Source organism: Carcharhinus amblyrhynchos, chromosome 23 (assembly GCF_965287045.1).
Source record: "Carcharhinus amblyrhynchos chromosome 23, sCarAmb.v2.hapA, whole genome shotgun sequence".
Taxonomy (NCBI): Eukaryota; Metazoa; Chordata; class Chondrichthyes; order Carcharhiniformes; family Carcharhinidae; genus Carcharhinus; species Carcharhinus amblyrhynchos.
The window spans coordinates 31,776,541-31,802,303 of record NC_137346.1 but is presented as its reverse complement, the minus strand read 5'-3'; the positions used below and the strand labels follow the sequence as shown (position 1 = coordinate 31,802,303).

The following is a 25,763-nucleotide window of genomic DNA, read 5'->3' as shown; positions in this document are numbered from 1 at the left end:
TAGAATACTTGCATGCTCCTACGGGTGTGATTTTGCATTAACTGGATAGTGGCACTCACCCTAGCTGCACGCACAATCTTTTGTGACACTGAGCTATGTTCTCCGACAGGTTCCACGGCTGCCGATCTGCACTGTTCCTCCATCCAGGCTGCTTTAATCTCCGGCTGCCACTCCTGGGAAAGAGGTCATCCCTCTTCGCCCGGAATGCCTTCAGACAAGCCTCATTAAAATATGGTGCCAAAAGCTGTCCAGTGTGGCGTTAGTGTATCTTTAAGAGATTTCCTTTTAAATTATGCTCTCTGCAGCTGAGAGCCTTCGCTGATGTCACTGTTGCCGGTCTTGTCTGGTGATGCCCTTTTCTAGCAACTCCAATAGCTTAAATGGGGTCTGTTTATTTTAACTCTAGATTGTTTTACAATCCTGCATTGTTTGGAGGATGGTCATGTGTTTTTGGGCTTTTCCTTTCAAGTGAGTTTAAAATTTCATTTTCTGTTTGGCTGCAGTTAGAGTTGAGTTTTAGACGGGACAGCAAGCGGCAAAGTCTCTCTCTCTGGTTTTAGAAATTTTGCTGGTGAGCGGAAAGCAAGGTCTTGCCTTTATAAAGGGGGGAACGGGGGGGGGGGGGGGGGGGGGGGGGGGGGGGCCAGGAATCTGATGTTAGTGACTACCAAGAGTCCCTGGTGTTTTGGGGAGCTGTTCTGACTTCAAACTGTTCTGAGGCTATCCAGAGAACAGCAGACTTCATCCAAAGGACTCAAGTTCAGTATCATGCGTACATTAATCTTTGCTGTGTTAAACCTGCAAAAAGGCTCTTTTGTCTACGGGATTGGTTTGATTGGAACACATTAGATATATTTGTTAAGGGTTATACATAAGAACATAAGAACATAAGAAATAGGAGCAGGAGTAGGCCATCTAACCCTTCGAGCCTGCCCCGCCATTCAATAAGATCCTGGCTGATCTGTCGCTGCTCAGTTCCACTTTCCCGCCCTCTCCCCATAACCCTTAATCCCCTCTCTTATCAAAAACCCATCAACCCGCGTCTTAAAAATATTTAGCGAGGCAGCCTCCACCACTTCAACGGGCAGAGAATTCCAGGGATTCACCACCCTTTGAGTGAAGAAGTTCCTCCTCAACTCCGTTCTAAACCGCCTCCCCTTTATCTTGAGGCTGTGCCCCCTAGTCCTACTGTCTTTTTTGAGCGGGAAGAGTCTCTCCACCTCTATCCTATCCATCCCATTCATTATCTTATACGTCTCAATGAGATCTCCCCTCATTCTTCTAAACTCTAACGAGTACAAGCCCAGTTTATTCAGCCTCTCCTCATAGCTCAACCCCCTCAACTCCGTTATCAGCCTAGTAAACCTCCTCTGCACTCCCTCCAAGGCCAAAATATCTTTGCGCAGGTGCGGCGCCCAAAACTGCACACAGTACTCCAGCTGCGGCCTCACCAATGCCCTATACAGCTGCAGCAAGACCTCCCTACTTTTATATTCAATCCCCCTCGCCATGAAGGCCAGCATCCCATTCGCCTTCCTGACCACCTGCTGCACCTGCAGGCTGGGTTTTTGCGACTCATGCACAAGGACCCCGAGGTCCCTCTGCACCGTCGCCTGCTGCAGTTTTTCGCCCCGTAAGTAATAGTCCTTCCTATCATTCTCGTTTCTTGTTTGTAATTGACATGAATTCATCCCACTCAGCAAGGAGCAGGTTCAATGCTGACTTCCAGTCCTGCCTCCATATTTAAGAGTGAGAAAACGGAAATTTCGTCCCACATTCCATAGTAGGTCGGATGAAATGCTTCAATTTGGCCAAGTATTTCTCACCTGTTTAGTGAGCAGTAATTTGAAAAAGAACTTGCTTTCATAAAATAGCCCTCATCCCCTCTGGGCATCCCAACATATTTCACAGCTGATAAACCACTTCTGTAATGCAATCGCTTGTAATTTTGGCAAACAAAGTCAATTTTTGTGCAGCAAGATCCCACAGACAAGAAACAAACAACAGGCGGGTCACCTATATTGGTGATACTGAATGTGAAAGCAGCCACTTTATCTGAAAAACATGCATGCTCCACAGAAGGAAAAAAATGATGAGTTTTGTAACAAGACATCATGTTATTAGAATCCAAGTAATGGAATTGAGACCCTTTGAATTGTGAGATGAAGAGAAATAGTATTTCCATGAGACAAATGGGATTCTAAAATTATCCAGTGTGGAATCCGAGATGGGCACTGTGGCATGCTAAATTAAAATGCAGCATTCAATGTAGTTAACTACTCTAACCCTCTCTCTGTGCTGTTCCCCCTAGGCAATACTGTCACTTGAATCTGACTCAATGCTGCCAGTGAATGTCCTTTGGTTGCATCTCCTGTCACACTTGCTCAGTTACATTTTAAGAACGCCCAAGGTTTCCATTCTCGGCCGACTTCTATTCCTTTTATTTGACTCTCATTGAAAACCCTGCACTCATGCTACTGGGTAGAAATTCACTTTAAGCAATAATGTAACATGGGGGATAGTTCAGCAGCCCTTTTTAAACACAGCTTGACTTTCTTCTCTGTTAACCCCCTAATCCATGCTGAGTCTCTCTGATCAATTCACTTGTCTAAGTTCTCAGCCATTCTGAGCAGGGCTTTCCCATCCCACGTAGGACCAAATTGCAGGGGATTGGGACTCACTAGGTTTCTCTTACTGAGCCGGATGGGCACGACAGACCGAAGGGCCTCCTTCTGTGTTGTAGGCATTCTTTTAGTCTATTCCACACTATGCTTTGTATCCCTTTGTTGCTTTTTTAGAACTCTCCCAAATCTCTGAATTTACATTTTCTGGTGCACTTGCGTAGGCATTTTCTTTTAGTTTGATACTGTATCTTGCCTCATTTCTTGACTGTTGCTTAACTAGACAAGGGAACCTTTGTTATTTGAGGGTATGTGCTTGCTCTGTATCGTTTCAAATATTTCTGAGTACCATCGTAGATTTTTAACAGTTCAACCCAATTCATTGAGGTCAATTCTTCTCTCATTATGACAACATTCTTCCCTACGATCTTACAGGAGGCATAGAGTAAAAACATACACAGGCAAAATAAACAAGGAGCCACTGTAGGATGCAATTTCTCTCTCAAAATTATCTAAGCCAGTTACCTGTAAGCACTCAGAAACGAGTTAATCTAGGTATGGGAATGTTGCTCACACTGTTAATACAAAGCTGTAGAAATGATTCAGATATGCTGTTCTCAGTGCTGCTGACACGAAAACTTTAATGATTCAAAATTGTGTTTTGCTGGTTTCAGTATTTCTATTTTCATAATGCAAATAATGCTGAGGCAGAAATTCCAATGCAACTTAGACAAACATGAAAAAAGAGCCCCCGCAAATGGGCTTGGCCTCAATGTTGCAATAAACATCCATCAGGAAACGTTGTTGCTGGTTTTAAAATCAGGAATACAAGTTTTATCACCAACTATGTAACAAGAGCTCAATTCACAAGTCTCAAACTGATGTACACCCATGTGCAATATTACAATTTGTCAAGCCTGGGATCTTTATAATATCTTTGCTTCAGAGAATTCAAAAACTGTGTTAGCATGCTGCTTTCCTGAATTAAATATATATGATATTCAGAGAACAGCTAGTCTAAGATTGTGATCTCTACTGTTTTCCCAATCCCATAAGGACTGCAACCTCAACTATCCATCCTACTTCAGAACTGGTCTAGGACAATGATATCTAATGCTTACCTTACCTCTTAGTTGGTGTAGGACAATCAGTTCTACAGCTATGGTACAAGTCTGTGATCACTGCTAACTATTATAAAATCATAGAATCCTACAGTGCAAAAGGAGACCATTCGGCCCATCCCGTCTGCACTGACCACAATCCCACCCAGACCCTATTTCCATAACCCTGGATCTTTAGCTCCCCTGACACTAAGGGGCAATTTAGCATAGCCAATCCACCTAACCCGCACATCTTTAGAGCGTGGAAGGAAACTGGAGCACTCAGAGGAAACCCATGCAGATACAGGGAGAATATGCAAACTCAACACAGACAGTAACCCAAGCCAGGAATCGAACCTGGGTCCCTGGCGCTGTGAGGTCGCAGTGGTAACCACTATGCCACCGCGCCACCCTTATAGTGGAGCTTCTAGTGCTTGATCATTTCAGAGCCATAGAATATACCAGCGAGTTTAGTACCTTGTTTTGTTTACCCGAACAATATAGAAACTAATACACGAAGCAATATCGATATCTGATGTTCCAATTCTGAATATTATGATGAGACATCACACTCTGAAAGGTATATCGTACATAAATGTATTTTGCAGGGTCAGCACACCCAAAGGGTTTTTTAATAAATAGAAAATATTGAATGTTTGCAGACTCCTGCATTTAAGTTTTCAATATGTGAAATGTTAATCTCCATGTAAAGCACATTAAGATATATCAGTGTGTAAAATGCATGGGATTCTGTCATCTCAGTGATGTTAGCTCTTGAACCAGATCATCTTGTGAAAGTTGTAAAGCCAGTTTATTAAGTAAACATGTAGAGTGGGAATTAACAAACTGCAAACTAACAGGGAATAGAAGATTGATATTAAACGACAGGTTTCTGATCCAGGATATTTGATGTTGGTACACCATGGTACTCCGAGCTGCCATTTAACACCCAGCTGTGCAGTCTGGCCCGGTGACATTGCTAATACTGTTGATAGCTATGCAACAAGTGGGCAAATGGAATGTCTAGCACAGTAAAATAATTCTCATAAAGACTAAGCTGCAATTTTGTAAATCTAAAGCCATCATTTAACGGTTGAAATATATATTAGATCAAGATGGTGAGACTCCAAACCACAACAAACTGTTGCAGAAGTAGGTCCTGAAGGTGCTGTAGAATTCTGAGGGATGCTGACTTTATGTTGCTTGTCTGGAACAATATTTCATAACCCATTTGGGATTGTGATCACCAACTGCATTGTAATGAAACCCCCCTGGAACTGTGCTCACTATTCAGATAAGACCCAGGAACAATAGTTACTGCCTGCACTATCCCTGGTTCCACCTGGAAGTGTAATTCCTATCTGTGCTATTCTGGAACCTCTAGTAACTGACTGCATGATACCAGGGCCCACTGTGATCCATCTGCCACTGTGTGATTCCTCTGGGCCCAATGATACTCCAAAGAAACATAGCCAGGGAGTGAAGGCAGCCCCCTGGAACCAGCAGAAAGGCCAGAGTTCCACCCTAGCAGGGGATACCCTGTCTCTCACTCCTCATAGTAAGCATGACCATTCAGTGAAGGGGCTGTCTTTCCATTTCATCGTAAGGTATCTTCTCCCTTCTTGCACATGATGGGGCTGCCAATATGTCACTATTGGAGGGCCTCCTATTGGCCTTCAAACCTTGTAAACCCCCAAATTGGACAATGCATGTGCTCCCTGGTCACTAATTAGCCATCACTACAGAAATCGCTTTGAGTGTCTGAAGCTGGATGGAAATTGACCCAACAACAGGGTCCTGACCTCAAAACAAAAAAATCCAGTTCACAGTAGCTCAAAGATCAAAAATAAACAAGGAAATTGTTAACTGAGATCAAAGATAAATAGGGATTGTTATATGGGTCGAGTAGTATGACAGATCCCCAAGTTGTTTTGCGGAGCATTGGGGCTGGGAGCGGAAAAAACAATCCGTACACATGCATGAGAAACAAGCAGTAATAGCATAATTATTGGTCACGGAGATTTTAACTATTCACTTATTGACTGGGAAGGAGTAAACATAAAAAAGGAATTTACAAAATGTTTACAGGGCTCCTTCCTCAAGCATTATGTTTCTATGGCTACAAGAGCATAAGTGTTGCTGGATCTAGTTATAAGCAACAAAATAGATTGATCACATTAGTTATGAGGCTGTGCGCACTAGGAGTAGCAACCAGAATGTAAGATATAAGGTTCAAAGTGACAGATAACACATAAACACGGGCATCCAATTAAAATTGGATTGAGGGCTGAGCCAGTAAAGTGTAGTAGCACACCGGTCTGCAGATCAACAATGAGGTAGTTTTGAACAAACTAAAATTGAAAATTATGAGGGTATGGAGACTACCATAATTAATATGTGAGAATAAGACAAAGCAAGGAAAGAAGCAGAGAGGAATAAGGAAAGCAGATGGATGGGGAGAAAACCAACATCACTTTTGAAAAGAACATTTAAGTATTCTGCAAGTATTTGAGTAACAATAGAATTGACAAATGTGAGCTGGGACCCAGAAACAAGAGGATATTGAGTTACTGGAGAATAAAGAGAAATTGGCAGAGATACTGAGCTAGTAATTTGCATCAATGTTTACCAAAGGAAAGCGGGACAAGAGATATAAAATATGGGAGTATTAGACATGTTAATTAAGCTAAGGGAAGAAACATCGTGGAACCCAGTGGGATTTGTCCAAAGTCGTCAGGGAAATAAGGAAAGACATCGCTGAGGCTCTGGAAATTGGTATTTCAGAGTTCTTTGAGAGTCAATATGTGCTGAAGGATTGGAGTAAAAATAAAACATCTAATTACAAGTCAGTCAGTTTAACATCTGTGGTGGGGAAAATTTGTAATCTTTAATTACATTTAAAATGACTAACTAGAAGAGGAAAAAGAATAGTAAATGCAGCCAATGCAGTTTGAAAAAAGGAAGATGTTGCTTGACAAAGCTGACAGATTGTTTTTGAGGAGGTGACACAGATGGTGGATGAGGGAATTGCAGTGGATGTGACGTCCTTGGACATTCAGAGCGCCTTTGACAAGCTACCACTCAGGAAACTATGGAGAAGGTTAAAGGGGAATGGTAGAGAATTGTATTGAAAACCGGTTAAAAGTACAGATTGAGGATGGTTTATTTGGATGGCTAGATTAACAGTGTCCTGTCGGCCTGCGCACCTTCAGGATCCGGGTCTAAACGCCGTCGGGATCCGGGTCTAAACGCCGTCGGGATCCGGGTCTAAACGCCGTCGGGATCCGGGTCTAAACGCCGTCGGGATCCGGGTCTAAACGCCGTCGGGATCCGGGTTTAAACGCTTTCAGGATCCGGGTCTAAACACTTTCAGGATCCAGGCTTGAATGTTATGATCGTTCTGTTTATTAGGAAGAATTCCATGAGGATTTCATTCACATATTATATTGCTTTATCTGTGTCTGATTTGTACCACTACAATTATCTCTCCTGCTTTTAGCCTTGTGCCAAGGCCCTCAGCTTTGAGAGATATGGAGTACGGGAGGGGATGGAGAAGAAAGAGCTTGTCAGAGCACCACACACCATGAGAATGTGTCAGCCACACGCCAGCTTTGTTTAGTATAAATACAGGCACCATCCTGAATGGACAGCACTCACTCAGCAGGCAGCGAGCAGTGTGAGGCAATCAATGGAACGAATTTTAGGAAAGTCCTGTTGTCCACAAAGAAACTGTCTGGCGATTAACAGTGGATTTGGCAGCAGCTCATGTATGTGCGATAATTAGACTAATAGGAGTTAGTATTCCTGTCACAGCATCAGCAGCTGCCACAGCAGGGCTAACATTCCCAAAGGATTGCAGGCCTGTGATCGGTATGGCAGGGATTAGGTACTTCAGGGCCTCCTTCAGCGGCCAGCTCCTATTAATAATCCCATCTCTGCAAGATGCTTATTCCTGGCAGCTCACATCAAGGTGACAGAGGACATTCGCTTCCTCGACTCTATTAATACAATAATGTATTCCTGCTCGTGTCCTCAATTCCCAAGCTAAAAAATTTTGCCTCTTCTGAATGTCTCATTGATAAAAATAAACTCCTAACTGCACAGCCATTTCTGTATTACAGTTATCTCCATTCAATGTTGTCTTGCACAACAATCCTCCAGTGGATTTGGCGGGATGTTTGCTCCTACACACTGATGCCGTGCTAGATTTTATGTTTATTCAGAAAAAAAAATACATAAAAATGCAAAGTAGAGTGTACTCAACATGAAGAGACCAGCAAGCAAGTTAATGTGTTGAGCAGCTTTCAGATTTAGCGCAAAGCAGATTCAATTTAAACCCTTCTCACAATGACATCCAATAGGGATGGAGGCAAATCCTTGAGACACTTTCAACATTTAAATTTGCAGTTTCTCCTACACCTCAAGTGGGGCGATACCTATCGGTAAATTATTGCTGATACTGAGTACCTGGCAGAGCGCTTCAATGCAGTAACTGTGCAGTATTTTCACCCTCCAACTTCCTTTTCCTCTTTTCAAATGACTGACATTATCAACCTCTCAATTTCTTCAACATCCCTTTCAACACCAGCCACTTCTTAAAAAGCCCACCCTCAATTTTGCCAAAGTGACTGACTGTAGAGGCCGCAAATTTGAAATATAAATGGGTCATGCTCAGAATGTTCAGCAGGTCAGGCAGAACCTGTGCTAAAGGATCAGAATTAATGTTTCAGGTTGGGAGCGGCCTGTCGTCAGAACCTTTAATTCTTCTTTTCCCTCAAACTACCACACTTGACAGGGACTTTGCACATGTTGCCAGCCACATGGCTCACTCTGTCCCACCAATTCAGTTTATGGCCAGCCTAGAACTCCGATATTACCATATCTGGTGTCTTTGTGGCCATTGTTCCCTGCACTTCTTTATCCTCTTCAGCCACTGACGCAATTGGTGACACCCTTTATCTCCACTGTCTCCGATATGTCTCAATCTCTGCAGAATATTTCCATTCTTGGGACATTTTCAAGTTATTTAAAGGAACAGATATCCCAGCCAGCTTTGCATTAACATTTTGGCTGGAAAGGATGACGAAGGAAGGGGGGACAGATTTGCGTTGATGTATATTCAAGCAAAAGTCAGGAAGGTATGCAAGAGGGCAGTCAAGTGATAGTTTTATCTTGAAGATGTTTGTGTCTTTGCCTACACTGAACACTAAGATACAGCTGTCATGTGGAAGTGCAGGGTGAAGACATACTGAAGAATAGTTCTCGGTGGTCAGTTACTTCAGAACAGCATGGCAATGAAATGGTTAATGTGATTCAGGAGAGTGAGGAAACCTTTAATCAAGATACTAACACACAGTGCATGGAGAAGCCAACCTTTTAATGAAACAATCAAGACAAAGTTAAACACACTGGTACCTGTCAGCGAAATTGAAATTAGAGTAAAGAGGGACATAGAATTCAGACTTAGAAAATTCAAGCTGGCTGTCCTTGGAATTAACCTTAAAAATTAGAAAAAAAAATGAATGCTGGATACACAACAAGCAATATTCCTGAGATGGATAATGGAAGGAGAGCTAGAGAATTTTTCAAATCATAATTTCTTGGTAATATGGCACACCACAGCATTATGTATTATCATTCTCCCTTTCTGTCTGATGATGCATAGTACTGGCCAATAAAATAAAACTCAGGAGCGATTTTCATCTATTTAACTTAAAACCAAAGAGAAAACCAGTGATCCAGTTCAGCAGAATCTTCTCCCAAGTGGAGGCTTACTGACAAATATCAACAAATGATACAAGAGCTAAAAGATCTGTTCGAGCAGTGTAAAGTTATGTGCTTGTGTAAAGTTAATATCAATTAGGCTCAAAGGACCGAATGGCCTACTCCTGCTCCAATTTTCTAAGTGAGGGGATAATTCAAGCTGCCTTAAGGAAATGCAAGAAAGAAAGTTATGGGTGAAAATGAAAGTTTCCATATGAAAATTGACACAGAATGGTTTCACCATGGCTCAGGAGGAGGGAATGTTAGAATACATCAAAGTATTTAAATAGTTAAATATCCCAGCAGGCTTTGCATTAACATTCTGGTCAGCAAGCAAAATGGAGGAAGTGTTTGACGATTGAATCTTGATCTTGCTGCTTATGAATAAAAGAAGCTTAGAGATAGAGAATGCTTTTGTTCCATTTAATTGTAACTTCCAGGTGAAGGGTGACCCTTACCAAGATGAGAAAGCTGGTTGCTAAGAGATCCAACGTGGGGAACCACTCTTACCTATAACTAGTACTTTGATAGCGTAGACTGATGCATTCCTGAACGGTGCAGACCATATCCCCACCAAAAGAAATAAGGCAACTACCATCTCTTAGCACGCCAATACAGAGTGAGAACGATGAGCTGATTTATGACTAGAACCATGGGAAAAAGTCATGAGTATTTGCAGCCTAAAGCTGCCGAAAACCAAAAGGGAGTTCAAATTCTTGGCTAAAAACAGCAAGTGCTGGATGAACTCAGCAGGTCAGGTAGCGTCTGGCAGAACTATTCTGTAGAAGGTTGTTTAGATCTGAAACGTTAACTCTGTTTCTCTCCTCAGGCGCTGCTAGAACTGTTGTGTCTATTTCAAATTTCCCACATCCACTTTTATTTGCATTTTTAGAAAGTAGATCAGCTCAATCCAGGAGTCAGATTTAATCCCATGTTTGTATTTCTTGTTGTAATTTAATAAAACTGAAAACAGATAGATTAAAATATGGTTGAGGGAATATATATTCAAAGTTATTGAATAAAACACACAGGCCTGAATCAGATGCTAAATATTGTTGAAAGGTGAACAATTCTTTGTCGTAGCAGTAACTGCACTAACTATATGCTTTCACCACTTCCTCAATCATCAAATGACTTTGCTGATAGGACAGATCCAGAAGGTGATACTATAACTTCCAATGTGCCCAAGACACCATTCCTGCCCTCTCCAGTCCATCAACTTCATCATCTGCAAGCGGGGATTGGTTTCCACTTGTTTAATAACAGCATCCTCTCCAACTCTTCTGTTAGTCCTAATTATTAATTGGGCGGCATAGTGGCACAGTGGTTAGCACTGCTGCCTCACAGCACCAGGGACCCGAGTTCAATTCCGGCCTCAGGTGACTGAGCGGAATCTGTTCACTCTTCGTGTGTCTGCGTGAGTTTCCTCCATGTGTTCCCCTTTCCTCCCACACTCCAAAGCTGTGCTAGTTAGGTGGATTGGCCATGATAAATTAACCCTGGTATCAGAGGGATTAGCAGTGTAAATGTGTGGGGTTACAGCAATAGGGCCTGGGTGGGATTGTGGTTCGTACAGAACTGATGGGCCGAATGGCCTCCTTCTGCACTGTAGGGAGCTATGAACTTCTGAGGAGTGGGGATCATTGTCATGTTGTCATTCTGCTCAAGTTTAGTTTTTACACAGCACCAGAGCTCCGAATTACTGACCCAGACTTCCAAACCAAGTCTCTTCAGAACTGCGAAGCGTACGTGTTCTCAGAGTCCTTCCGCATGGGGCAGGACCATCAGGGGGAGTAAAGCCACGTCCCCTGTTAATGGCAGCAGCTGCCATATTATGCTAATCTTCATTCGCTCACACACTGAAAAGGTTTGGGACATTTAAATAGTTTGTCACTGCATTAGTGAATGAGTGTGAATGTGGTAAGCTGGTATGGTGATAGGGTGACAGGTAGGTGGCAGGGTAGTACGGTGACATGGATGGGTCAGGAGAGGAGTTGGAGCATTGGGATGGGGGGAAAGTCAGAGCATTTGTGAGGCTAGGAGGAGTCAGAGAGACGACGGGAAGGGGGGACAGAGATTTTTGGAGAGCTTGTGGGATGGTGAGCTATGGGGGGGTCAGAAGGTCAAGATGTGAGTTAGAGGCTTGGGGGATGGGGGGGCTGAGTCGGAGGACCAGTGGGGATGGGAGGGTTGGCAGTCAGAGAGTTGTTGGGATTGGGGGTGCTCTGAGGGATTTTTGGGGGCTTCGGGATGGACTTGTATAGTTACCAAGGAATTAGATATGGTTTCTTCCTGACTAGCTTTTGCAAGGGAACTCTCCAGATAAACGAGTTGGAATCCTCTAAAGTCTTCGACTCCGAGTTCTGAGTTGGAGACTTTTTTGGGAGGGTTCCGGGTGCAGGGGAATTGTCCATCAGAAGCTGGAACTTCCCAGGCAATTCTCACAGACTCCTTGTATCCATTGTGCATCTTACAGGTTACCTTTTTGTACAACTGTCCAGACACCAGAAGATCTGGGGTCTGGTGTCTTATTATTCAATGTCAGCATTTGGTGCCAGGTACTGAGCTGCAGCTCTTTGGTGTTAGATTTGATCCTGATGGAAGCGCTGAAAACCCACAACCCGATTCATCAGAAAATCCTCTGTTACTCTGTCCGCTTATACCTTCACCTCAACCTTATACTGCTGAATCTCTCATTTCTGAATTAATCTTGAAGCTTCTCTATCTTCCCCCTTTACAGGATTCATTTTTTACTGAACTATGTGGTCCTCAATCCCAGACCCTCATCACCCTCTTCTTGCTACCTCGAGTGGTCCCTAGTGCTACAGAAAATTGATTTCAGGATCGTCTCCCAAGTCCAATTGTGGACTTATTCCATAAATCTGCAAATCCTTTCCAACCATTCATCCCAATTTATCCCCTTTCTTCTCTGGCTCACTTGGATTACTGGTTATCCCCTTGCTCTGCATAGCTACTTATTCTGCTCTAATTATAGATGACCAGTTATCCTCTATCCCCTCTGATTGTAGTCGGTCAGTTATCTACTGTCTCGCTCTAATTATAGATGACCAGTTATTCTCTATCCCCTCTGACTGTACTCAGTCAGTTATCCACTGCCTCCTCTGTTCCTTGATCTCCCTTTAGCCTCCCCTCTTGATGTGCATCTCTCCGCCTGTGACATACTCTTACATTCTGATGTGCATATATAGATGCACATTAAATCAAACCACTCAGACACTAAATTATTCAAATTAATTACGCTTTGTAAACCATGGGGCAGCATTCATTAATACTCATGTTGCCCGATGTACTAATGAACTCGAATGAAACACACAAGTTTGATGATTTGCAATAGAACACATGGAGCAGCCTGCACTGACTCATGGGACATCAGTTAATGTGGTAAATTAACTTGACCGAAACTCAGCTTTAAACTAGAAGAATACAAAGTTGAAACAAGAGATGAGAGAATAACAAACACTGCGTTCAAACACTGAGTTACGGGAATTGCATAAGAGCAAATCATTGCAGCTTGACCATCTGCCTGAGTAATAGCAACATGCTCTAAGTGTGTGAATGACCAACATTTCCTGGCCAAATTAAGCCAGTCTGCAATTTTGCCCCGTGTTTGAATCACAGGATTCAGCTTGCACCTTACCAGTACATAGGAGGCATCCTGCTGCAACCCTCTGATCAATCCGCAATTTGCATCCATACTTTGGGTAGCTTTCCTTGCAATCATCAAAGGAGAGATATTGATAAGGAAGGATGGCAGTCTTAGTAAGGGACGTCACACGTCAAAGACTGGACAATGTTTCCTCCAAACTTCTCCAACTATCATCAATGTGAGCAATGCAAACACCAGAGTTCTGCAGTGACAGCTCTAATTTTCTACCAGCATTCATGTGTTTGAGATTGACAACTTGAGAGCAGTTGTGTGTTGGCAACTCAACCACTCAGCTTGGAAGTGCCCCAAATACATTCAGCTCACAGCCAGTAATAGGAGATCTCCAGCCCATCTGGAACGGACCCAAACCCTGGGTCAGTGAATGAAACAACAGTGTCTAACACAGCTACATATTAAACGTGAGACGCTCACCCAACAAATTACGGACTGGATGCAAACACTCAATATTCTGGGGGCTACAGCCAAAATGGATAGTTTAAAGCTCTGAGGTTAACATCAATGTCGTTTTCCATATACAAAAATACACTTAATTATCTCCTGCTATATAAAGCAAGAGCACAGCTGGAATTAATGGGCTTCAATTATAGCTGTCTCAAGCAGCCTCTGTGTTGAAGTGGCAGTAAGTGTGGATCAGCTCTGTAATCCTCACCCTATAATCAGAAAGGGGAGTTGCAGGGAAGGGGGGGGGCACTCCAGTTAAAAACTTACACACTGACTGTGAACCAACAGTTGTCTTAACATGAGAACATACACAAGCAGCTGGAAAAAACAGATGGTCCCGCAGCCTATAAATGTCAAGCACCAGCATAGCAATGTGGAGCCGGCGTCAGAATTGGAAATTATTCAGCATCATGGGTACCAAACTTTAAGGCATCAAGCAAACCACACTTTGCTGCACTGCTCTTTCTCTGAGATTACTACAAAGTAATAGAAATGTCCTTCAAATAGCATAGTTAAACCATGTCACACTGTGAGAGACCACAAACCCATCCCAGGAAATAATGAACGCGGGAATCAACAGCATTCCCAAATCACACTGAACTCGAAAACCAGCAGCATTCCCAGAACACATTCTCCTTACATATTAGCCAATTCCTTCTTGCGTTTGGTTAACAAAATTCTCAGTTTTAAAATGAATATTTGGTTTAATATCAGTTGCTAACTGCAGAAGCGATTCCAAGTTTCCACCTCCCTTTGTGTTACACCTTTGCAAAACAAAGATAGATTTAAGGGATTTATATTTGTATTTATAAACATTAAAAATAAAATATAGTTTTACATGGATTTAATGTTTCTATGCCTGGGAGAGTAAAATCTCTCGTTAGATTCTTGGTGACAAAGGTGTGTGTATGCGCATGTGGGGGTTGGTTTCAATTCCAATGATTCTATTGTGCTCAGAGAATGCTTCGGCATGCAGAGCAAATAGTAGGAAGTCATTGCTTAGCAACAGGAGGCTACTTTCCAGAGGGAAGAGCTTTCCTTTGTTCTTACTTTTAACAGAAAGCTGCAGCAATTGGAAATAGGACACTTGGGAGTGAACCTCTCTAGACTCTGCCAGGCAAAGCTGAACAGGGACAAGAGAGTTGCAAATATGCAGGCTTTCTAAGCAACAAGGAACAATCCTGATAACAAGGGAATTGGGACAGAAAGAACGTTTAAGACATCCCAAGGTAAGAGAACAAAGACCAAGTTACTATTCAGAAGAATTCAAGAAAGAGTAAACAAAGTGTTCTAGTTACAGAACAATTGCAGCAACCAGATTTAAAGTGGCTCAGCATACTTAAGAGGTAGGTGAAACGTTTGATGTAATTTTAACAGGCCGGATATTGAGAGTTAAAGCAATTGCGAACAGTTTGTACAGCCATCTAGACAAAGAAATCTTAAAAGGGGTTAGTGTAAAATCCTGGACTGGATTTGCTGCTACAAGTAGGACAAAAGCTTTAAAAGTGTAACTTGGAAAACCGAGACTGGATTTCAGAATGCAAAACGAGAAGGTAAAACATTATTATTACGAGAGAAGATTATAAATTGTGTTTTTTGTGAGTAGTATTTGGAAATTTGCATGTGACATGTCAGCCAGGGGTTGGGGGGGTGGTGTATTCTGAGGAGAAAACTATAGTCACTAATTTGGATTCAAAAAGGTGAGTGTGTATTTGACCAGAGACAGTCTGTGTCCTTAAAAGAGACGTTATGTTAATGGGACCATTGTACCTTAAAATGTACTTTGTAATCTTAAAACTTCTGTGTCATTGTTAAGATAAAGGGGGAAATAAAAGAGTGTTGTATCATAATCCATTTTTTCATGTTAAAACTAATTAGCTGTCCTGTAACTCTGTTCCTCCACTTCTAATAAAAAAAAGTTACAGTCTTTTCAGCTAGGGTTCCATTCTGAGATTTTCTTATAACATCAACTGAGATTGTGACAGAGTGGAACATGTGTGATTTCACTGTTAAAAGATTTGGGTCTCGTCTTTTTGACCAGTCCTAGATTTCCCAATGAGTGGAAGTTGTTTGTACAAATGTTCTCTATCACTTCGCTTTCATATCTTCAATCAAATCGTCCCTTACCTTCTGAATTGCAGGAAATATAATCCTAGTTTAACTTGCATGTGTGTCAGTTGTAACTCAGTTGGTAGAACTCTCAACTCAATCACAAGCCTTTAGGTTCATGTCCCATTCTCGGATTGGAACACAAAAATCAAGGCTAACACTCCAATACCAAGGGAGCGCCACATTGTCTTTTGGATGGACATTAAACCGATGTCCTGTTTATTCTCTCAGGTGAACAGGAAAGGTTCCATGGCACTGTTTCACTGGGGAGTTAATCCGCTGTCCTGAACTCTCTCTCAATCAACATCACAAAAATAGATTATCTAGTCGTTATGCCACTGCAGTTTATGGGAGCTTGCTGTGCGCAGATTGGCTGCCGCATTTCCGACATCACATCAACAACTACACCTCAAAAGTACTTCAATGACTTTAAAGCATTTTTAGAAATTGGGTGATTACCGAATGCACCATATAAATGTGTGTCTTTCTTTTTTATCTCCCTTTAGTCCAGACATCCTCCTAGTAAATCTACTCTGCTTTCCATCCAGGGCAAATTTATTCAGCCCAAAACAGCTCACAGTTCTCCAAATGTGGTCTGACCAGGGCTCTGAAATGTAGCATGACATTAGCCACCTGTATTCTCTTTATATATATAAAGACCTGCCTTCCAAATTTTTACGTAACTGTTAATAAAGTTTTAAGTATCTGTGTACCTGGAGCCCAAAGTCTCTTTGGACCTCCACTGTTTCCAACTTTTCACTTTGTAAAAATTACCCTCTTTTATCTCTTTAGTTCCAAAGTGAATGACCTCACAGTTGTCCCAATAAAATCCATTTTCCACACTTCTGTTCATTCACTTAATCTACCTATTTCTCTTTACAAATGTTTATATCTGTGATACATCGTCACCCAGCAACAACACATCTGAATCATAGAATGCCTACAATGCAGAAGGAGGCCATTCAGCCCAACAAGTCTGCACTAACACTCCAACAGAGCATTCCACCCAGGCCATACTTCTATCCATAGAAACTAACTGAAAATGAATAGCAGAGGAAGCTGGAAGGGCCAAAGGTATAAGCCATTCGGCCCTTCTAGCTTCCTCTGCCATTCATTTTGATGATGGCAGATCATCAAATTCAATATTCTGATACCCCCTTCCACCCATGTCCTTGATCCCTTTAGTGCCAAGAGCTATATCTAATTTCTTCTTGAAATCAGGCAACATTTTGACCTCAACTACTTTCTGTGGTAGTGAATTCCACACATTCACCACCCTCTGGGTGAAGAAATTTCTCACCTCAGTTCTAAAAGGTTTACCCCTTATCCTCAATCAATGAACCCTAGCTCTGGACTCTCCCACTATTGGGTTCATTCTTTTTGAATCTACCCTGTCTAACCCTGTTAGAATTTTATAAGTTACTATGAGATCCCTCTCACTCTTCTAAACTCCAGTGAATAAACCAATTAAGTCTATCCTCATATGACAGCCTGCCATCCCAGGAATCAGCCTGACACATTCACATAGTTACTCTGCTAATCTCTCTAACCCACAACTTAGCATGGACAATGCACATCTTTGGACTGTGAGATGTAACCAGAGCACCCGGAGGAAACGCACGCAGATACAGGGATAACATGCAAACTCCATACAGACAGTCACCCAAGGCTGTAATTGAACCCAGGTCCCTGGCATTGTGAGGCAGAAGTGCGAACTGCCATTAATGCATACAGTGAATAGTTGGGGCCTCAACAAATACCCTTCCGGGAAACCAGAAATTGCATCCTGATAATTAAAGTATCTACCCACCAGTCCTATGTCTTTGGCCTCTGAGCCAGTTTTGAGTGAGGGACCTTATCAAATGCCTTCTGGAAGCCTGTATAAATAACATCCACACACATTCTCCTTTACACATGTATTCTGGTGGTTCTGTCTGATCAGCTGAATACTTTCAAGGTGTCCAGTCACACAACACAGCTTCAGACCCCATCTCACCATTCAGTCATCTGCAGCGAATCAAACCCAAATGCTTTTGAGAGGAATGAAATACCTCACAAAGGCTACCAATACTGACCACACCCTTCATGAGAGACACTAGGCAGTGTAACACAAACATTCCTAATGTATATGCAGATTTTTATTATTCATTCATGGGATGTGGGCATTGCTGGTTGGGCCAGCATTTATTGCCCAGCCCTGTGGGTGGGCAGTTAACAATCAACCCCTTTACTGTGGCTCTGGAATCAGATGTAGGCCAGACCAGGTAAGGGCAGCAGATTTCCTTTTCTAAAAGACATTAATGAACCAGATGGGTTTTTATGACAATTAGACATTAAATTCCAGATTTTTATTGAATTCAAACCTGCCATGATGGGATTTGAACCCATGTTCCCAGTGCATTACCCTGAATCTTCTGGACTCGTTGTCCAATGACAATAATATTACACCACTGTCTCTATCACCCAGAGAGATTACCTGGGTCAGAGATGAGAGGCATTGGCTACATTCTCCATTTCTCGATTATTCTTCTCAAATGTTGCTATGGAAACAAAGGATTTTGTGCAGTGAATGTCTTCCAGGCACCATGCCTGTCACAAACAGGAGTATATGACCATCTTTATAAAATCTAACCATGCGCAAATCATATTCAATCATGCCTTCAGCATCAGGGTTTACATTGCTACTGTAATTCACTGCTGCAAACCACTCCGCCAACTATTGTCCATATTGAGCAATCACCTAAGCACAAACCTCTCGCTGTCAGCAATATGGATTGCAAATAATGATGGCAAGGAGGCTGCACTGGGCAAGGGGTGTATGGTGCCCCAGGTTAGAGACTACAACACAGAGTGAGAGGACTATGTGGGGTTGTTCAGGGCAGTAATGGTATGCTATACCCTTCTGAGTCCACATAGCTTATTATGGTGCTCCAGGCTAAGGTCTGTACTGGTAGTGTATGGACAGTACTGTCTGATGGAACTATTAGAGGCTTTCTAAATGGATCTCTTTTCAATTTATATCCACAGCGTATAGGACAAGAACACTAGACAATTGTGTTCTCAACTGATGAATCTGTACTCCTCCATAACAGAAGGTAGCAGATGTACTTTGCTGGGTGTCTTCAATCACCACCACCAAGAATGGTTCAGTATTATTACCACTGAAGGAACTGGCCAGTTATAGTTATCAGATTGGACCTGTGACAGGATGGAAGAACCAACACAACTCATTCTTATCAATCTACCTGACACAGATGCATCTGTCCACGTGAGTACAGTGCAGCTCCGTTATAACGCGATGGTTGGGGTCCATAAAACGTTATTACGAGAAAAGCGGGGTCACGCTAAATCGGGGTTCAAGAAAATCAGCGTTCAAACTGACCCAATGGGAGCTTGCCGCCTGAACTTGGTGATGATTTTGCGGTGGTTGACTGTTCTGTCTGGCTCACTGTTTCATTTACCTTCAATTACCTTATGATCTTCTGTAGCCAGCGATTCAGTGGAAGATACTGCACACCTAAAATTCACAAGCCTAGCAGTCGGAGCGATGTACCTCCCATCTTATTCAAGGAATATACCATTTTACTTCACAATTCAACCTTACTGCATATACAAACACCTGGAAATCCGATGCTCAAACAACCCTAACATCTACTCATTGTCAGTCTATTGGATCCACACAATTTTAACCCCTCTGTTACCCTACCAATTGCCGTGTCTCTGCTCAATCTACTGACCGTCGGTCGCATCCTGAGTGCCAGCCGTGTCCGCCAGGGATTCAAGGTAGCAGGGTCAGGGGATCTGGAGATGCAGAGTCGGAGAAGGGCCATGGTCATGCTCGCTACTGTTTCAGCTAGCTTCATATTGCTGTGGATACTAACAGTCACGCTTTTCCTTTTCTCACGGATCACTGGCAAATACAGTTACTGAGGCTACAATGACCCACTATTTGTCATTAACGAAATCGGACGTATACTCAGAGTTCTGAACTGCTCTGCCTGCACCTGCATTTATGCTTTAACGCAGGCAAAGTTCAGGGCAGTGCTGAGGACGATGGTACAACCCGTTATCAATCTCAATTTTCAGTTCCCCAGAAAGAGCAAAAGATAAAGGGTCCGATGATTCATCACGTTATATCCGAATTCGCGCTAAATCGGGGCATGTAAAATCGTGGTTTCACTGTATTTGTAGCAGCGACCACTTCACACACCTCATGACCCAGCATATCCCCCACTCTATCATTACCTTCAAGGCAGGATTATAGAAGGGAATGTCAGGAGCAGCATCAGGCATGTCTAGAAACTGAAACATCAGCTGACTAAAGCTAGATCACAGGACTACTTACATGCTAAACAGTAGAATCAACATGCTACAGACTGGCCAAAGTTCTCCTACAACAAACACATCGAATCTGTCACATCCACTTGTGAATGGTGGTGGACAATCAAACAACTTACTGGAGGAGGAAGCTCTACAAACAACCCATCCTCAATGATGGAGATGCCCAGCACATCAGAGCAAAAGCTCATTCGCAGCAATCTTCAGCCAGAATTGCTGAGTGAAAATCCATCTCAGCCTTCTCTGGAGGCCCCCAGCATCACATAATCCAGTTTTCAGCAAATTTGATTCACATCAGGTTGCATCAAGAAACAGCTGACAACATCAAACACAGCAAAGACTTAGGATCCTGACATCATTCCACAAATGATGCTGATGACTTGTGCTCTGGAATAACTGCACCCTTAACCAAGCTGTTACAGTACAGCTACAACACTGGCATCTATCTACCCAGCAATGTGGAAAGTTGCCCAGTTATGTACTGACCACATTAAAAAGCAGGACAAATCCAACCTGGCCAATTACTCCCCATCAGCCTCCTCTCATTTATCAGCAATGTGACGAATGATGCTGTTGACAGTGCTATAGATTGGCACTCACTCAGCTAATAACAGGGATTCTGCCAGGGCCACTCTGCTTCAGATCTCATTACAGCCTTGATGCAAACATAAACAAAAGAGTTCAAGCGGTGAGGTGACATTGATCACCTTTGACGTCAAGTCAGCATTTAACCAACTGTGGCATCGAGAGGCCTAAGGAAAACTTAGAAAAATTAAGTCAATGGGAATTAGGGGCAAACTCTTGACTTTTTGGGGTCATATCCTAGCACAAAGGTAGTGGAGATGTATACTGATGACTGCACAGTGTTCATTCCCATTCACAACTCCCGATGGACTGCATGCCAAAGTGCTGCAAGACCTGGACAACATACAAATGTAGGCGAAAGAGTAACATTAAACACACAAGCTCCTGGTGATGGCCATCTCCAACAAGAGAGATTCTAACCATCTCCCCATGACTCTCAATGACATTATCATCACCAAATCTCCCTGTAAGGCACTACTGGCCAGAAAATTAACAGAATTGATCAGATAAATAACCTGGCTACAAGTGAAGGTCAAGGGCTGGGAATTCTGCAGCGAGTGACTCACCTCCTGACCCCCCCCCCCAACCCCGCCTCAAAGCCTGCCCACCATCTACAAGGTACAAGTCAGGACTGTGATGGAATAGTCCTCACTTGCCTGAATGAGTGCAGTTCTAACAACACTCAAGTAGCTCAACAACATCCAGGGACAAAGCAACTTTTCACCCAATCCACCAACTTAAAACATGCACTCTCTCCACCGCTGGCACACCATGGTCACAATGTGTACCATCTACAAAATGAACTGTAAAAACTCACTAAGGCTTCTTTAACAGCACCTTCCAAACCAATGATCATTGTTACCGGGAGAAATAAGGGCAGTTAAGTATATGGGAACACCAGCACCTCAAGTTCTCCAAATCATAGACTATCCTCAGTTGGAACTATGTCGCAATTCCTTCAGTGTTGCTGTATCAAGATCCTGGAGCTCCCTTTGTAACAGGACAGTAGGTGGGTGTACCTACACCACATGCACTGCAGCCATTCAAGATGGCTCACTACCTCCTCCTTAAGGGCAATAGAGGGGGAGCAAGAAATACTAACTTGCCAGTGTTGCCTACATTCCAAGAACAATTTTGAAGTGTCCACGAAACTGAGAAAGCAGCCAGAAGTGACACCCTTTATCAGCACCACAGAGAGCTGAATCTCAGTGTCGAGGGTTCTAATGACCTGTGTGGTGCATTAGTACAAAATACTCACTGCACCATTCCCCAAGCATCTCTGCTTTGGGATCTCTCTACCACAAAACATAGATATTTTGCACTGAAATAGCAGTAAATCACACCACTACAATCCCTTCCAATCCTACCCTGTCCCCTCATCACCCAATTAGTCAGTGTGATAACTAGATGGATTAGCAGAGAATCTGGAGGTGAAAGAGTGTCATAGAGTCACTGAGGTCTATAGCACACACAAAGGCCCTTCTGTCCATGGCATCTGTGCCAGTCAAAAACAAACCACCTAACTATTCGAATCCCATTTTCCAACACTTAGCTCATATGCCTTGGCTTCACAAACACACATCTCATGGGGCAAGACTTGTGGACCACTTCTGGTGTTTAGGTGCTTCGCATCTTGTCACTCCAATCTTGGGTCTGTATAAAGTCAGCTCCAACAGCTCATTTGAGCACAGACAGAGATCACAGTTAAGCCGGATTTTGTCCTTAATCAATAATCAACCTCTGGAATTCCAATTCTTCAACTTGTTAATCTAGAGGCACTGATACTAATTACAGCGTCCAAACGGGGCGGCACAGTGGTTAGCACTGCTGCCTCACAGCGCCAGGAACCCGGGTTCGATTCCCGGCTTAGGTCACTGGCTGTGTGGAGTTTGTACTTTCTCCCCGTGTCTGCGTGCATTTGCTCCGGGTGCTCCGGTTTCCTCCCACAGTCCAAAGATGTGTGGGTTAGGTGGATTTGCCATGCTAAATTGGCCCTTAGTGTCAGGGGGACCAGCAAAGATAAATGAATGGGGTTCAGGGGATGGGGCCTGGGTGGAATTGTGATCGATGTAGACTTGACAGGCCGAATGGTTTCCTTCTGCACTGTAGGATTCTATGACCTATGAAAAACTGTCAGTCCGGCTGAGACAGACTAATGCAAGGTAGACCAAGAACTAAGCCTCAGGAACCTCCAGGTGTGTGTCTAACAGAGTACCATATAACAACAACAAACAAACCTTGCATTTATACAGCGTCCCTTTAGCAGAGCCAAGGCATTTCACACAAGTGTTTTAAATTTGACATCGGCCACAGAGGAATAGGATGAAAGTGCAGGTTTTTCCTTGAGAGGAAGAGAGTTTTGGGGAGGGAATTCCAGAGTTTAGAGCGAGGAGAACAGCACTGGCAGCTAACAATGGAATTCTTCGTGAAGAGGTTGGGGTATGAGGAGTTCAGCGATCTCTGGGAGTTGAAGGGATCGGGGAGCTTAGAGACAGCGAAAAGAGCTAGGCAAAGATGGAATATGAAAACAAGGGTGAGGATTTTAAAAATCAAGCCCAATGTCTTTAACTTCTAATCTCTGTGGCTCACAACTGCACCTAACGTGCTAACATTTATTCTGAAGTGTGAGGGTGCCCCAGCGTTAATAGAAGCACACGGAACGTTGGAGAAACTAGGATTATCTTACCACATTGTTGGTGCTGCCAAACGATCGCGAGGATTTCTGGAGCTGCCACCTTCCAGACGACATGGATCCGGCAAGTAGCTGCCAAGCCTGAAGGCCGTAGCAGACCTCGATACCACAGTCTAGGTGCCTAATGACAAGCTGGTTTAATACTGTCCCCGTTAATAAACAGATTGCCTCACACTGAGTTGGTCAGAGGTATTGAGAGAGCAGCCTGTTGTTACTGCACTTTCTGGCCAGTTGCTACGGTTTAGTTTGCTGTTGTGTATCTCCCAGGAGTGTTACCAGGAAACACGAGGAGTGTGTAATGATTAAATGCGCATTCAGGGGTTACCTCCCTCACTAGTTCAATGGAAGATGCCCATTCTGCAGGATTTCTCTCCAAAGTTCACCAGGAGATACCAGTTCAGCAGCACTTTTCTCAACAGTACGATCGAGGATATTAATTTTTCAGCGTCCTACTTCTGGGTAAAAGGTAGATAACCAGTGTAGTAGTGCCTGTCTCACCAGCTTGCAGTGGAATGCCTGTTTAGTGGTGGTTCCATGAGGATTAAGTCACCAGGAGATCGATGATGTTTCCCTGATATTCGCTGTGCGATGTCTATTCAGGATAGTGTTTCTCACACTGCCGGTACCAGGAAAGTAAGAAGGAATGTCCCACATCTCTCTCTCTCTCTCTGCTGTTTTCTCCAGAAACTGACCAGAGTTATTTCAATCCATGACTGAGCTGGATGTTTAACAGTCCGCTGCCCTATCAAACTGGCAAGAGTTTTGACTGAAATTCTTTCATGCAATCACCTGATTTTTTTCTGCCACTTTGCCCCCCCCCCCCCCCGGGCTCCTGTCCCAGTGACTATTAGTGGCCACAGTGTATTTTGGTCACAGTCAGGAGTATTTTAACAGCAGCTCAATCGCAGCTCCTCTCCCACCGGCTCAGTTGTGCGCTCTCTTCCTTCTCTGGGGGCTTCTTCAGCCTCCACAGACCTTGGATTATCTCTCAGTTAATTTTCACCCAGCACCGTCCTCACCTGCACGTTGTCCAAACTCAGCAATAATGCCTTGGCTCCACTTTATTCCAGTATCTTCTCTCTGGTCAACTCTAGCTCCTCATGCTCTCGTCTGTAATCCCACAGAAACCTGGTTGCCGTTTTCTTGGATGGAACATCAAATATATTACAACACTCATCTTCTCTTTACAAACTCAGTCTTAGTGTAGACTGCATGCAGGGAAAGAGGCAAAGGATTCTAACACGCCCGCATGCACATTCACTGGCTGCAGTAACTGACCTTCCGTAGCCTGTGTACAGGGTACACAAGGCCAGGAGGTCAGACGAGAACAGTTTTAATGGTGAACACCCACAGGGCTTAAAATGGAGTCCCCTCCCCACAGAATGAAATGTCTATTAGAAATGAGCTGCTTCTCCCTCCCCACAGTGCTGTATATTTAGCAATTTTGGCTGTGTTTGCTCTATGAATGGAGAGAAGTCAGTGATAGCCCAACCCCCAGTCCACCTCAGTCCAGTCCACCCCACCCTAGCCTAGTTCAGTCCAATCTAATCTACTCCATCCCAATTTAATTGAGTCTAATCCAGTCCAGTCTAGTCCACTCCAATCCAGTCCAGTTCACTCCACTCCAATCCAGTCCAGTCCAGTTCACTCCACTCCAGTCCAGCCTAGTCCACTCCAGCCCAGTGCAGTCCAGTCCACTCCAATCCAGTCTAGTTCACTCCACTTCACTCCAGTCCAGTCCAGTTCACTCCAATCCAGTCCAGTTCACTTCACTCCAATCCAATCTAATCCAGTCCAGTTCACTCCAGGCTTGAGGAGATGGAGTCTCGCTCCCTCTATTGGCCAAGTGGGGTAAGTGTAAGTGCAGGTGGAAATCGCGCCACCCTCTGGCTGTGCGAGTCACTGCAGCGCCCCGGCCCCCGCTCCCCCCAGGCAGCGACCCTGGGAGTCGGCAGCCGGGGATTGCAAAGCCGCCTCCGGCTTCTGATTGCTGCCGGCGGCTCTGACCCCGCTGCCGGCCTCAGGCTGCATGTCTAAGCCCCAGGCCCCGGAAAATACCTTACTGTCCGCCCGTTGTTCTCAGCTCGGAGCCGGCCTCCATTCTTGCTGCCACTCCGCCGGGGAAGCGGTGCTGAATGTGCCGAGGACCCGGAGCCGCTCAGCCGGAGACTCTGAGCCGAAGCCGGCGGCGCCTGTTACCCGAGCAACGGAGAGAGGGACAGCAGCGGCCCCTGGGGCCAGTGGCGGGATTGCAGCTCCTTGGCAGCGCGGTGGCACAGTGGTTAGCACTGCTGCCTCACAGTGCCAGGGTCTGGGGTTCAATTCCCAGCTTGGGTCACTGTCTGTGCAGAGTCTGCACAGCCTCCCTGGGTCTGCATGGGTTTCCTCCCACAGTCCAAAGATGTGCAGGTTAGGTGGATTGGCTG

General features: G+C 43.9%; 1 protein-coding gene across 1 annotated transcript in view; it reads right to left on the bottom strand.

Moving 5' to 3' along the window:
• The window catches only part of tspoap1 (TSPO associated protein 1), a 253,328-nt gene extending 227,818 nt beyond the window's left edge, over positions 1 to 25,510 (bottom strand). The window contains exons 1-2 of the mRNA XM_080210346.1: positions 25,396 to 25,510; positions 23,332 to 24,479 (exon numbers count right to left, since the gene is read on the bottom strand). Of these exons, the coding sequence (XP_080066472.1) occupies positions 23,332 to 23,394 (63 nt within the window). The 5' untranslated portion in view covers positions 23,395 to 24,479; positions 25,396 to 25,510. The remainder of the gene's footprint in view (positions 1 to 23,331; positions 24,480 to 25,395) is intronic.
• Positions 25,511 to 25,763: the final 253 nt, after the last annotated feature.